The sequence below is a fragment of the Polypterus senegalus genome, chromosome 11 (genome assembly GCF_016835505.1).
Source record: "Polypterus senegalus isolate Bchr_013 chromosome 11, ASM1683550v1, whole genome shotgun sequence".
NCBI classification, from domain to species: Eukaryota; Metazoa; Chordata; class Cladistia; order Polypteriformes; family Polypteridae; genus Polypterus; species Polypterus senegalus.
The window spans coordinates 95,606,305-95,620,268 of NC_053164.1; the positions used below are offsets into that span (position 1 = coordinate 95,606,305).

The 13,964-nt window shown below is 36.6% G+C and overlaps 1 protein-coding gene across 3 annotated transcripts in view; it reads left to right on the plus strand.

The window, feature by feature from the left end:
* Positions 1-13,964, plus strand: part of mark4b (MAP/microtubule affinity-regulating kinase 4b) — a 187,237-nt gene that overhangs the window by 64,024 nt on the left and 109,249 nt on the right. For all 3 annotated transcript variants that reach the window (XM_039769300.1, XM_039769301.1, XM_039769302.1), the window contains exon 2: positions 5,012-5,210. In XM_039769300.1, coding sequence (XP_039625234.1) covers positions 5,013-5,210 — 198 coding nt within the window. In that variant the 5' untranslated portion in view covers position 5,012. The remainder of the gene's footprint in view (positions 1-5,011; positions 5,211-13,964) is intronic.

The window sequence follows — 13,964 nt, forward strand, 5'->3', positions numbered from 1 at the left end:
AGAGGACAAACGTTTGGGGCAGAGCAGTGGTAAAGTGCTTAATGGCTCCTCTAGCAATGTAAATTTCAAGCTGGCTAGCAGGCTAAAGATAAAAAGTGCAAATGAGACGAGAATACTGCACATTGATCAGGGTGAGGTGATCAGTAGAGTCTCTCGGGGATCAGTGCTTAATCATAGAGGTTACATAATAAAATTTGGAGGATAGTAAATTTGGGCGGCATGGTGGAGCGGTGGGTAGCACTGCTGCCTCGCAGTTGGGAGACCCTGGTTCGCTTCCCAGGTTCTCCATGCGTGGAGTTTGCATGTTCTCCCCGTGTCTGCATGGGTTTCCTCCGGGTGCTCCTTGTTGACAGCCTGCTGTAAACAAGTGTTGGTGTTTTGAGTTATAACATTTTCTTGTCACTGACTTGACAAGCTGGCCTAGGGCAAAACATATTCCAACAGTCAGGATGAAGAAAATGAAGTAAGCTACTATTTGTATCTTTAAGAAATGCAGGCAAACTATCCTTTAAATGGAAGACACAGAAGGAGAACAGAAGTGAGGCTGAAAGAAAAAACTTTAGAAAAATATAAAGATCAAATTAGTCCTTTGGAGCCCAGCAACAATTGTAGAAAAAAAGTATTATCATAGGTTTTTCTAGAAAATTCAAGGTGTTAAAAATGGCACCCTAAAGAATCTTGGTGGTTTAGAGCCCTAAAAGTGAGGATCTTTTCACCTATCTGTTAGGAATTTCATTTATTTTATAATACTGATTCAGTGATAACCATTTTCTTTTACAGAAAATTGAGTGATTTTGAATTGGTTTGCTGATTTCTACTATTATCTGTTATTCAACTAATTGATCATAAACAGAATTATGAATAATTTACTTTCTTATCCCACCCCAAATTAATATCCGACTGTTCCCTGATGATGGCCGAAACTAGAAGTAAAAATATAATGGTTTAGACAGTGATTAAAATTCATTTTCATAAACTTTTAAGCGTGCTTTAATTAACAAATTATAAATGGCAATTTTATTCTTTCTGAAACATTAATGCTAAGTTGCATCTAGTTGACTTTCACTATGGTTACATGAATCTAGACATAAATTTGTCATTTATTTGGTACACTGCTGTTGCATCCTCTTTACCAAGCTCCTCGTCATATGGAAAAGACTCTGTGTATAAAAACATAAACTTTGTAGTTATTTGTAGTATAGTTATCTTAGACTATAAACTAATACAATTTTATGGTTTCTATGTATAAATATCTAGAAAAAATGAAAACTGAGACCACCTCACTAAAAGTTGCAATTACCAGCTAAAATAACAGTATTAATAGCTCCGGTTTCCTCCCACAGTCCAAAGACATGCAGGTTAGGTGCATTGGCGATCCTAAGTTGTCCCTAGTGTGTGGGTGTTTGCGCCCTGCGGTGGGCTGGCACCCTGCCTTGGGTTTGTTTCCTGCCTTGCACCCTGTGCTGACTGGGATTAGCTCCAGCAGACCCCCGTGACCCTGTAGTTAGGATATAATGGGTTGGATAATGGATGGATAGCAAATTTTGACAGGGCAGCAATTCAGAAATGCTTTAAAATGTTAAATATTAGGCTGTTTTAGTTATTTGTTCAACATTTCTTGCCTCGCATTTCCTGTCATCCTACATTTACACAGATCGGAACACACAAGAAATGACTGTATTTCTAATAACAATATATTATTTTCCAATATGATTCCAGACACATCACTCCTAGATAAAAAGAATTCAGCTGTGAGGATTTTGTGTGTGACTTCAGCTACCTCGGTGGAGGATGGGATAGCTGGCTGCCTGCCCGCCCATTGATTGACACATTTGCAAAACAAACAAGCTTATCAGTGTGCAGTTGGTGCATTGAAGAGGAGCTGTGAGTAAAATTAAGGTGGCCAGGCATTACGAATATTCCTGCAATAATAATAATAATAATAATAATAATAATAATAATTCTTTGCATTTATATAGCACTTTTCTCACTACTCAAAGCGTTCAGAAATTGCAAGTTAAGGGCCTTGCTCAAGGGCCCAACAGCAGAATCACTTTTGGCATTTACGGGATTCGAACCGGCAACCTTCCGATAGCCTCAGAGCAAGCTTCAGGGATTCTAGTGTTAAAGTTCAAAAATAACAAAATAGTCTCAGATTAGTTTTAAAATTGTCTAAATAGTATATAGACAGGTCCTATGAGAATCTTTATAAAAAAAAAACATATGAATTACTCACAAAACAGATAATTACAAGAAAAGGCCCAAAAGAACTGCCAGAAAGGTGTCCCTAAGGTGAACCAGTCCCATATACTATCTAGAAATCAGTATCCAGAAACAGAAGCAAAACTAATAAAAAAAAAAAAAAAAAACAACAAAAAAAAACCCAGCAAAAGCAAAGAAATGGCAATACTCACTAGGCATTCTGAAAACTCACTCAATAAACCAATAATGGTCTTGCTTCTCCACCTTTTAGGGTTGCACCCAGAAAATACAAGGACCATGCAAACATACACTTACATACATATATATGAAATTATGATAAAACAGAAAACTAAAAATACACACATACAATAAATACATGAAAGTAATACACAACAATGAGCAAGGAAGACTTCTCAAAGTAAAATAAATACTGTATAAGCCAGGTACCACATGCTGGCTAATTCATGACAGAGGGATTGCTGGTGGGGATAGTTTAAAAGCTGTATTTGAGAAAGTTGCACACAGTTTCAGCTGTTAAGAATAAATCTTACTGGGTATGGAGCTACCAAATCAGTCCAGTGCAACGCTGCAGTTTTAGAGACCATACAAGAGCATCTGGAAAGGTGCACTCCAAGGAGCAGAGGTGAGTGTCTCTGGTACTATACTGGACTGTTCAGTGATCCTCTGCTCAGTGCTCTGTTATTAGCAGGTAAAGAACACTAAGGCTTGTGAACTATAAATTAGAATAATTTGTTAAAAATAAGAAATAACAATATTTGTTTTCTAAAAAAGGATATCTATACCTTGTAAAAATATGTATTTAAGATATTTTATCTCTTTCTGAATCCACGCACTCCAGCTCAGAGTGCAGGAGTCTATCCTTACAGTATTTAGGTTGGCAAGCAGGTTTACCAAAAAAAAAAAAAAGTATCACTCTTCATTACATTGCGTTCCTTTGGTTAGACAGTACCTGAGATATCAGAATATCTCATCCACATACCATTTAAAAGCTGCCAAGGTTTCCTCTTCAAATATATCACTATATAACTGCTAGATCATAATTATGGTGTTAATCTAGAAATGTGGGAAGCACAGTAAGGTAGCACTTGCAGTGTTTGGCCCCATTGTCAAAACTAGCTTCTACAGCTTTTTCCACTAAATAAGCTTGCCTCCTAATTCTTTGCATGACTTTTCCATTAGGTCACTGAGTCCTATAGTAGTCCAAATACTCATTAATTAACCATTCTGCATACTTGGTTCCATGTTTGTGTGTAGTTGGGTGTCTAGTAGAACTGGCATTCTGTTCACAAGCAAATTCTGCCTCATGATGGCTAGGTGTACCCTGGTGAAAATAAGACAGAACTAACTGCATACAATTAATAGGTGTTGTTCTTTTCTTTGTTATTTTAATGTTCATTCCTTCAGATAATTAGTACCTGGAATGTCTATGCACACTATGAATAAGTATGTTAAGCAATAAACTGGACCATTTTGTGCCATTTCTGCTATTGATTAGCCCCCTGTCTCTGATTGCGGCCAGCTGTTTCTACAAACTGTAATTTAAAAAGCAGTAGGGAAAAGTTACCCAACTGTGACTGAAATATGTAATAAAGGAGCTTATGAAAGGTTAGAAGAAAGTTAGGAATGTGAAAAACATGTTTATGAAAATTGTAAGAATACTGAGGTGTTATGCAAGTTAACCTACCAATTAATATATGCATTTTATCTCTTGCCACGTTTGTTGCCTATGTATTCAAATTTTGGACAAGCCTGTCCTGGAAACTAAAGACACGTGAACAAAGAAGAATATGTACAGGAAAGGATAACCCCTTCACATGCTGCAAACAAACTTGCTTACATGATTACAGCCAATTTAAAGCTACCAGTTGACTTCCATACTGCATTTCTAAGGGAGAAACATACAGAAACCTCACATGAGGAGATCCTACAGCCTTCACATAGAAGAAACATAGTCAGGGAATGAAGTACAGTTTATGCACAATAAGGCTGCAAGGTTAAGTATGTGCAGCAGAGGTATAAAAATAAGGGAGAATTGAGCTAAGGCTGCAATCCTGGAAGTTAACAACTTTAGTTAAACATTTTGGATATTGTAGCTGCCTTTTATATTATTAATAGAATCCAGTTGCATGGCTTTAGTACAGTTTGTAAAATGATTTTCGTTTGCCTCACCTAGGCACTTTCCAGTCTAGCTTCATAGTGACAAGGCAAAGAGGTCCAGGTAAAGTGAGACATTAAAGTGCAAGAATTATCATTAGAGTCATTTGGATTCACCAAGCATGTTAATTTTTACCACATGTAAGATTATTATTATTTAGTAGCTAATAAGTTAATCCAGTTCAAATTTATTGTCATATGTCTATAGTACAATTGCATCTTTATTTCCATGTCCCCTACAGACTATTAGTACTAACTGTATAAAACAATAAGCGACTTTAGAAGATATTAAGAAAAAAATGAAAAGAATAATAGATGCAACTTACAAGTATTATAATAATTTTAATCAATTTGTGTCAAATAGTATTGTGACATGAGGGTGAAAGCTCTCCAGATTTAGCAGTTCAAGTGCTAAAGGTCCCCATTCTGTTTGCCAGAAATGAAGAAAAGTGTCTGTGCAGAATGCAGTGCTACAAATGTTAAAATATATCTACACATATATGTTTACAATCGTAACATATCCTTAAACCTTTTAAGCACCTAGAATTAGTATCACTATGCAAAATAAAGAATTTACTGTTGAATTCATTTTGTAATGCATACTCATTTTGTGTCAATCTTTTTTTGTTTTTAGCATGCCTCACTTACTGGTAGCCGTACAGAAAAAGGCTCTGGATGGTCAAGTCGCTCTCAGGGCGCCCGCTGCCGCAAACTCAATAACATCGTGTACAGATGAACTGCCCCATATTGGCAACTATCGTCTTCTGAAAACTATTGGCAAGGGAAACTTCGCCAAAGTCAAGCTTGCTCGGCATATAATGACTGGAAGAGAGGTAATATGTTACTGCATGCTGTTTGGACTGAATTTCTTTGTGTGTTTTATTTGTTTGCACCTAGGCAAGAGTCTAATAAATGTTTTAGAGTTGAAGTTAACATTTGTGAAAACATAGACTTTTTATATTAAAAGGATTACAGGTTTAAGTCCTCGGTAATTCTTGATCAAATCTAATTTTCCTGAAAAAGCCAGCCTTTTAAAGTTCCAGTGTAATTCTCCTGACCTTTACAGTTCTGCCCCTCCTTAGAAAGAAAATCTTTAATTAGAAGTTATATAAAGATCTTAAAGAGTATGTTTTGGCTTTGGTCTCCTTTCCATAGTAACAAACAGAAACATTATTGTAGCTAGCATTTTAAATTTGGCTTGCCATAGCCTTGCTTACTGGATTATGGTGTAACAACTGCAATTACTAGTCTTTCAAATAATGTGGAAAAACAGCACAGTGATCTGCCGTGGTCTACCAGATGCTTTCTAATGCATAGGCGGTGTATGAACATTTTATTTTTTTCGCTAAATAAAAAACAGCTATTTATGTAAAAGTTGTAATAGGGCAAATTATGCAATAGAGGGCTTTTTCAATGGTTGATGACCATTTTTTAACAATAATCATCTGGTGGAAAATTATGGAATTCTGTTTCAGAAATTTTTTTAGCTTTTGATTTGGTTGACCAAATTTATAACAAGATGATAAATCTCAAAACTCTACATTGTATTTGGAAAACATTTTAAGGAGTACAGTCAATTTTTAGTGTCTTACATTGAATTGGGGAGGTTTCTGGTCCTTCTCCATTCCATGTACATGGTACAGGCGGCTGTATTTTATTATAACAATATTGAATCTATCTATATACATAAAAAATGCAAAGCTGTCTGACTACCTCATTTGTTAATAAAAAAATGATTTCCCCTTTAGTTAAAAAGCTGAAATTTGTCAGGATGATGCATCTTGGGCACAAGGTATCTTCTAAGATGGGACATTTCGATATATCAGTATATAGGGGTAAAACAGAAAACTAAATACAGGTAAAATTCCGTTACAACAAACAGCCAGGGACCTAAAAAATATTTCGTTGTAATGAAAATTTCGTAGTAATGAGATTCTGTATTTGTCATGGGTTCGACTTACTGCTGCCAATGCGAACCAAGCTCTGACACCGATCGTTCAGGGACCGAACAGACCTTATCAGGGTGTCCGGTACCCCACAGGATTCCCTGAGGAACATGGTCGAATGCCTTTTCCAAGTCCACAAAACACATGTAGACTGGTTGGGCAAAATCCTATGCACCCTCCAGGACCCTGCTAAGGGTGTAGAGCTGGTCCACTGTTCCGCGACCAGGACGAAAACCACACTATTCCTCCTGAATCCGAGGTTGGACTATCTGATGGACCCTACTCTCCAGGGACCCCCGAATAGACTTTTCCAGGGAGGCTGAGGAATGTGATCCCTCTGTAGTTGGAACACACCCCGATCTGCCAATCCAGAGGCACTGTCCCTGATATCCATGTGATGTTGCAGAGGCGTGTCAACCAAGACAGTCCTACAACTTCCATAGCTTTGAGGAACTCCCGGCGTATCTCATCCACCCCTGGGGCCCTGCCACCAAGGAGTTTTTTGACCACCTCGGTGACCTCAGTCCCAGTGATGGGGGAGCCCACCTCTGAGTCCCCAGGCTCTGCTTCCTCATTAGAAGGCATATTAGTGGGATTGAGGAGGTCTTCAAAGTACTCCACCCACCGACCCACAATGTCCCAAGTCGATGTCAGCAGCGCACCATCCCCACCATATACAATGTTGACACTACACTGCTTCCCCCTCCTGAGACGCCGGATGGTGGACCAGAATCTCCTCGAAGCCGTCCGAAAGTCGTTACAAATATATATATATATATATATATATATATATATATATATATATATGAAGTGATCTAATGAATAGACAAGTATTAAATAGCATTATCTCATTTTTATACATCTTCAAAGACATACTTTAATTACAATACTCTTGAAGTATATGAGAAATTTGACAGACAAGAGGTGACCATTCAGCCCATCAAGCTCATTTGTTTAGCTAATAGCTAAACTGTCCTGGTATCTCATTCAGATACTTCTTAAAGGTTGTCAAGATTTCTGCTTCAGCTATCTCTCTCTCTAACTCTGATTTGTTCCAGATTCTCATAACTCTTTGCATAAAGAAGTGATGTCTGGCTTCACTCTTCAATTCCTTAGCCTTTAATTTTCCCTGATGTCTTTGAATACAAAAATAAATTCTGTTAAAGAGTAATGGTTCAAAGCATATGCTTGGTACTGGAACCATCCATGCATTTTTATTTTGAAGATTTCATATTAAAGAAGGCTCGACACCAATCAAGTTAAAAGTTGACCTGTTTATCTTATCATCAGATCCTACAACATTAAACGACTGACAGACATTAGAGGGCATGGAAGCCTCTGTAACAGATTAATTCCTGCATTCCTTTAAGGGACCCCAAACATGGTGTTGCACAGATAGAATGAGCCCTCATGATGTGTTTCCTTAATGTTTCTGAAGCAGTGGTCAAGCTACGCGATACTGTTGTCATCACCAGCCATAGTTCTTCAGTGCCCAAGGCAATCAATATTATTTGGCACTACACCATTGGGAGATAATGTCCAACATTAGAATTACACAAAATGAGGACCATCATTTATCTTACCTTATTGTACATATAGGGATATAAATATTTTCATTGTATCAGGTCTACCTAGTCCTGCAAAGGACTGAACACCCTGTGGACTCAAACCTATAACCTTATGCCTCCTATCTCTCCTGTGGAGAGATAAAGTGAGCAATGTAGTTTTAAAGTTATTTCCAGTTTACTGTAAGTCTGTCTAGTTGATACCAGGTCAGAATGTTTGTTGTTTCAGTGTGACCGTGTTAGCCACTTATGTTATACAGTAGATATCATAAATTACAACTCTTTAAAGACTTTTTCTTGTACATTTTACATTTTTCTTATAGAATTGTTAAATGTTTTCTGAAACTTTGAATCTTACTTTCACTTTTGTTTTTTTAATTTTATTTTGTTTGTGACTTTATTATTTTATTTTTTATGAATTAAAACTTTTTTTGCAAGTGCCTATTCTTTTGTGATCTTTTGGTTTTCATACCTTACACTTGGATACTTTGACTTTTTGATCACATATTGAGCTTTGTTGCACATTGGTTGGACCCTCATTAGTTCTTTTGACGTACATTTTCTTTTCCTCGTTCCTAGTACTGCCACCTATTTATTCTGTGGTGCTTCAATAGATACTGCATTTTATGGATACAATCAGTATACAAAAAGATGCTATAAATAAAAGCGTTTTAAACAGTGATTAAAAAAAAGATATATCTGCCTCTGGAAATCAAGATCACGCTCACCCCTGGCACCTGCCTTGACATTTTAAACACCTGCAGGGGTTTTAAATCTAACTGACATTCAAATGCATAGATGAGCTAAAACAGATTCTTTGTCTAAGTAGAAGCACCACCATTGCAGGCTTTCATATACTTAACACTGCTACATGATGAAAAATCATGCCAGATTTTAAAGTGACAAGTGTTCTACCCGAATAGTTACCTTAACTCTTTCTCAACAAACAGTGAGAGTGGATTCTGCCACTACCACTTGCCTTAAGGTTTGGGAACATACATGCAATAGTGAAATTTAATATAACAGAACTCAAGTTAAGTGAAACTTAAAAGAACAGGTGTAGATGAAATTGCGTCATCTTTCTTTATGAGAGGAAAGTCAAAACAAATGACATAGCTTTCAAATTATGTAATGACAGTCTGTGTAATGTGGTGAGACTTTGGTTCATGTACAACACGCTAAGTGGGAGCGTAGTGAAAAGCGCACATTATGATTATTACTGCTTATTATTTGGCTGACGCCTTTATCCAAGGCAACTTACAATATCTGAGAATTACAATTGGTTATATTTCTTTTGTTTTCCCGGTTGGAGCACAGGCAGGTGAAGTGACTTGTTCATGGTCACACAGGGTCATAGCAGGATTTGAACCCACAACCTCAGGGTTTGAAGACCAGATCCTTAACCACTACACTACACTGCCTTATGCACATATGAGTTTAATTTTACTTTGTGCACACAACACTGCATTGCCTTTTTAATACAAGAGCAGATGTCTGAAAGATCCAGGCGCCTTCTCAGAAAATGAAAAATGGTAGAGAATGCAAAAGTGCAGATTGAAGATTATTTATTTATTTTTTTATCACATGATGAGCCATTCCAGCTGAGGATTTAGTAATAAAAGAACTAAGCACAATGTTTGTGAGTGAGTAAATTCACTGACACTCAATTATACCAATCAATTAATGGGGAGAACATACAAATTCCATTTAGAACCTGGTGCTTTGAGGCAGCAGTGACAGATTTCACTTTGCCAATGTTATAACATCTGAACTAAACTTACTTCGGTCTGATTAAACTTGGCTGAGTTGGCACTGCTAAAGTGGCCCAATAGTGCGGATGTGTGTATGTTCACCTTGTGATGGCATGACGTCCTGTGAATGTATTGTCCTTGCTTTGCTGGGATTGTCTTCAACCTTGCCCTGGATAAGTGGGTTAGGGAGATGGATATATGGATTATTATTATCATTAATATTGTGCCTATACCAAAGAAAAATAAATGAATAGATTATTCTTCTTTCCAGAGTTTGCCCTGAGTTGATGCAAGGTCCGCCTTTTGCCCGTCGCTTTCCACTTGTTTTGATCCAGGACATTTTCAGCAGTGTCATTATTTTTGTGCATATCATCCCTCAAACACTTGAGCCAGCATTTCTTTGGGTGCTTGCCTAGCTGCTTTCCCTGTGGGCTGAGGCTCAGGACTGTCTTTGCCACCAAATGGTCATTGCTGTGGATCATATGGCCATACTGTCGGAGGCGTGCTATTCTGTATGAATAGATTAATGGATGGAAGATATTGATGACAGCAATTAATTAAAATAATAATAATACTGGGTGCTAAAGTGTCACAATGCTGTTGCTGCTGTCTGGCAGTGAAGCAGACTGGGGTTTTGATTTTGCATGTTCTCCACAAATGCTCCAGCGTCCTCCCACAGTCCAAACACATATGCAGGTTAGGTGTTTTTGCTCTGCTGAAGTGGTCTATATGTTGTGAGTATGTTCTCCCTGTGAAGGACTGGTGCTATGTCCAGGGATTGTTCCTGTCTTGGTACTAAAGCCATACATGGAGTATGGAGTTTTTGTCATACTGCATACAAATCAATCTACAGCTTAATTGGCATCTCTGTCCATCCATCCATTATCCAACCCGATATATCCAAACTACAGGGTCACGGGAGGTCTGCTGGAGCCAATCCCAGCCAACACAGGGTGCAAGGCAGGAGACAAACCCCGGGCAGGGCGCCAGCCCACCGCAGTTAATCAGCACAGGCAACAGTTAATACTGAAATATGAATGGGTGCTGATTTTAGACTTGTTACAAAAGGGTTGCACAGTATACTCTTTTATTCACATGGCTTTGTAGACCTTCATTTGTGTTATAAAAGCATTTCCCTTTGTGTTACTGTAAATGTTTTGTTATTCTACAAATAGATTTCATTTATATTACTAAAAAATATATCTTGCAAGTAAATAGACATATAACCCCAATGGGGTTCATAGCTGCATTCATTTGTCAGTGCGCATATTTTTCCTGTGTGCATTTTCCATGTTGGAAAAACAGCAGAATTAGAGCTAGTCCCGATAAAAGCTTCTAAAACTTTGGTGACACCTGGGGCTGTGAGGCATGTCAGTTTGCAGTTTAACTAAAAGTCAAATACTGGAAAGAAATTAAAAAAAAACAAACAAAAAAAAAAAACAAAACCCTGATGTGGCCAGCTCCTGACTTTCTCCATGATTATAACATGAATGTGGTATGCAGTGTGAATTTTCCAAAATATATGCAATATGCAATTCCAATTAATATTATTTATTAGATTTTAGTCCACTTTAAAGTCAAAACTATTAAAAAATATTTTTATGTCTATAAAAAAGAAATGTTTGGATATACATGAATTTAATCAATTAATAAGTGACGTAAAAAACTTAATTTGGTGCTATGTGAAATGTTGAATTAATCTAATCTATTTACTTATAGTTTGTCCCATATGCACAGCTAGGATGGTCTAATAACTCATAACCTGAAAAATGCAAAATTGAAAACAGTTAAGGTTTTTTTTTTAAACAAAATGCAAGTACGTACCACAAAAAATAGACATTGTGATGATTTAATAAAGACATGAAATTAATCAGTTTTTGTGTAATTCAAGCTTAGCTACTGTACCTGTTGTGTGTGAAAAGTTCAAACTTTAAAAGTTCAAACTTGATCTTTGATGTGAATTTAAAATTCAAAAGCCTTTCTTTCCAAGTCCTAAATGCACATATCACTTTTTGTGAATTTCTGAGTGATGATCTGGCTGTTTTTGATGTCCGCAAAATTTAAAAGCTGAGTAGTTCGAATTTACTGAAAATCTAATCTGCTCTTAAATTAACAAGTGCAAGGTTTACACAAAATTTAATATGAATTCATTCTTGAGTTAGTGTCCACAAAATCTTTCTACAGACACACAGACATGTTTCCAAAAATGCTTAAAAATATTGTAGGAGTATTAAAACTTTTTTTTGATGAAAACCTGAAGTTAGTATTTCCATCATCAATGTAGGTAGTGAACATGCACTGGATTGGGACCCGAGTATAGCAGGTGACACCTCAACATCACACTGCAACAATGTGAGGTTTTTTATGGTGACTGGAGTTTTCCCCGATGATTGGAGGACCTGCTTGCAGGGCTGGATGCAAATTAACTTTATACCCAGGATGAACCGATTCTAGGTTAAAAGTGTTGTTTAAAGGCCCAATGGAGCAGAGTCATCTCTGGCATTTGTGGGATTTGAACTGCCAAGCTTTAGATTGCTGGCGCAGATCCCTAGCCTCAGGGCCACCATTCCGCCCATCATCATTGTGGTTATGGAGAAAATATTTTTTTTCTTCTTCATGCATTTAACATGTTTTTCCTCCATATTTAGTTCCCCACCCTCTTTTGTGAAGTTCAAGTAAGATTTATATTGTCAGTGTGTCATGTTTGTATTAGAACTACTGCACATTTAACACAGCTTTTTATGTGGCTGCACATTCACACATATCCTTAGGCTTTTTTTCAGCTTAGCTTTCATATCAGTAATCACAATACTTCAGGACTGAATATTGTCGTTTTTTTTATAAATAAAAGTTCAAGTATAAATCTTAAATGTAAAAAGGCTTATTTTAAGAGCATGTTTCGCTTACAAGGTTTGCAGAAACTTTTCAAAATAAAATTAAAAAGGTGTATTAAACATGTATATGTGTATTAAACATGACATGCTGGAATGGGACCCTGATATGGCATTTTATGTTATTTAGAGTTGAAAACAAACCTGCCTGAACACAGTGTGTTTAGAATTCCAATCATAGTTCTAGTAAGACAGTGTAATTAATTTATTACGTTTTATTTCCCTTTGTCAGCCAAGTGTAAAATGTTAGCTAATTACGGCTATGGTGTATTTTAAGACAAAAGCTGTTTTGACGTGTTTATTATTAATTTGTTTACTTAGTTGGCTAAACACAATAGGCAAAATAGGTTTTAGCAATTTGCCCTTATGAAATGATCTGCATTTCTCAGATAACGAAAACCTGGGCTACTCTGTTTTGTGTCCAATCATTTTTTAACGCATTTTAACAAATAATTTTGTGAGATGACATGAAGTTTAGTGGTTACTTCATTACATTTTAAGCAAGTTTGGCATTTCAGTTTCAAATGCCAGTTTCAGTGACCCTCAGTGAATTTCAGTGAAATTCAGTTTCAATGACCCTCATCAGGAAATGCAGATGGCAAGGTGAGATGAGAGGTGAGTTTCCTCACCTTAGCATGTGTGTTTTGTTTAGTGATTGCTAGAGAATGATTTATTGTTCATTTCATCTACTAATCCCTTATTCTGTTAATTCTGCTTCTTTCCATACAAGGAAGTACAGCCACTAACTAAGTCCACTTAATATCTCAAATAGATGTTTTCCAAATGCTGTCTATGTTTCTATACTACATGACTCAACAGTTTGTTCCAATTTTCTACCTAAGTATAGTCTTCACTATACCAATATCCTGTGTACTGTAGAGTTGGGATTGCCTGTGTATTTTGTACAAGAAAGGCCAATATTATCTAGAAATTAAATAGGCAAAAAAATTAAAAAGACCGTTGAGGAGACAAGACACTGTAGAACAAAGAAACAGAATATGTGGATATTAAAAGTGGTTTCAGAAAACCGCTTCCACAAAACCATTTAAAGGAAATATTTTCACATCTGAATTTATATTTGCAGGCCTAAAAGATTATATCACATGTTGACTTTGTCAGTTTGCTTAATGTAAAAAATGTATGTAGCCTGCCTAACCAAGACAAGTTGATGTGTAGGTGTCAAAGGTAGAGATGCAACTGCATATCTGCCATGCCTTATGTTAAGAAAAACACAGGAAGCATGTGAATATCCCAAATGTGATATATGGTACACATTAAAGGGATTAATTCTCAGAGAAGAGTATCTTTGCTTTTATTAATGTCACAATAATTATATATTTCAAGTAATGTTTTGTTTCTTAAATTTCCAGGAAACACTGGATATACAGTGCATCTAGAAAGTATTCATAGCGCATCACTTTTTCCACATTTTGT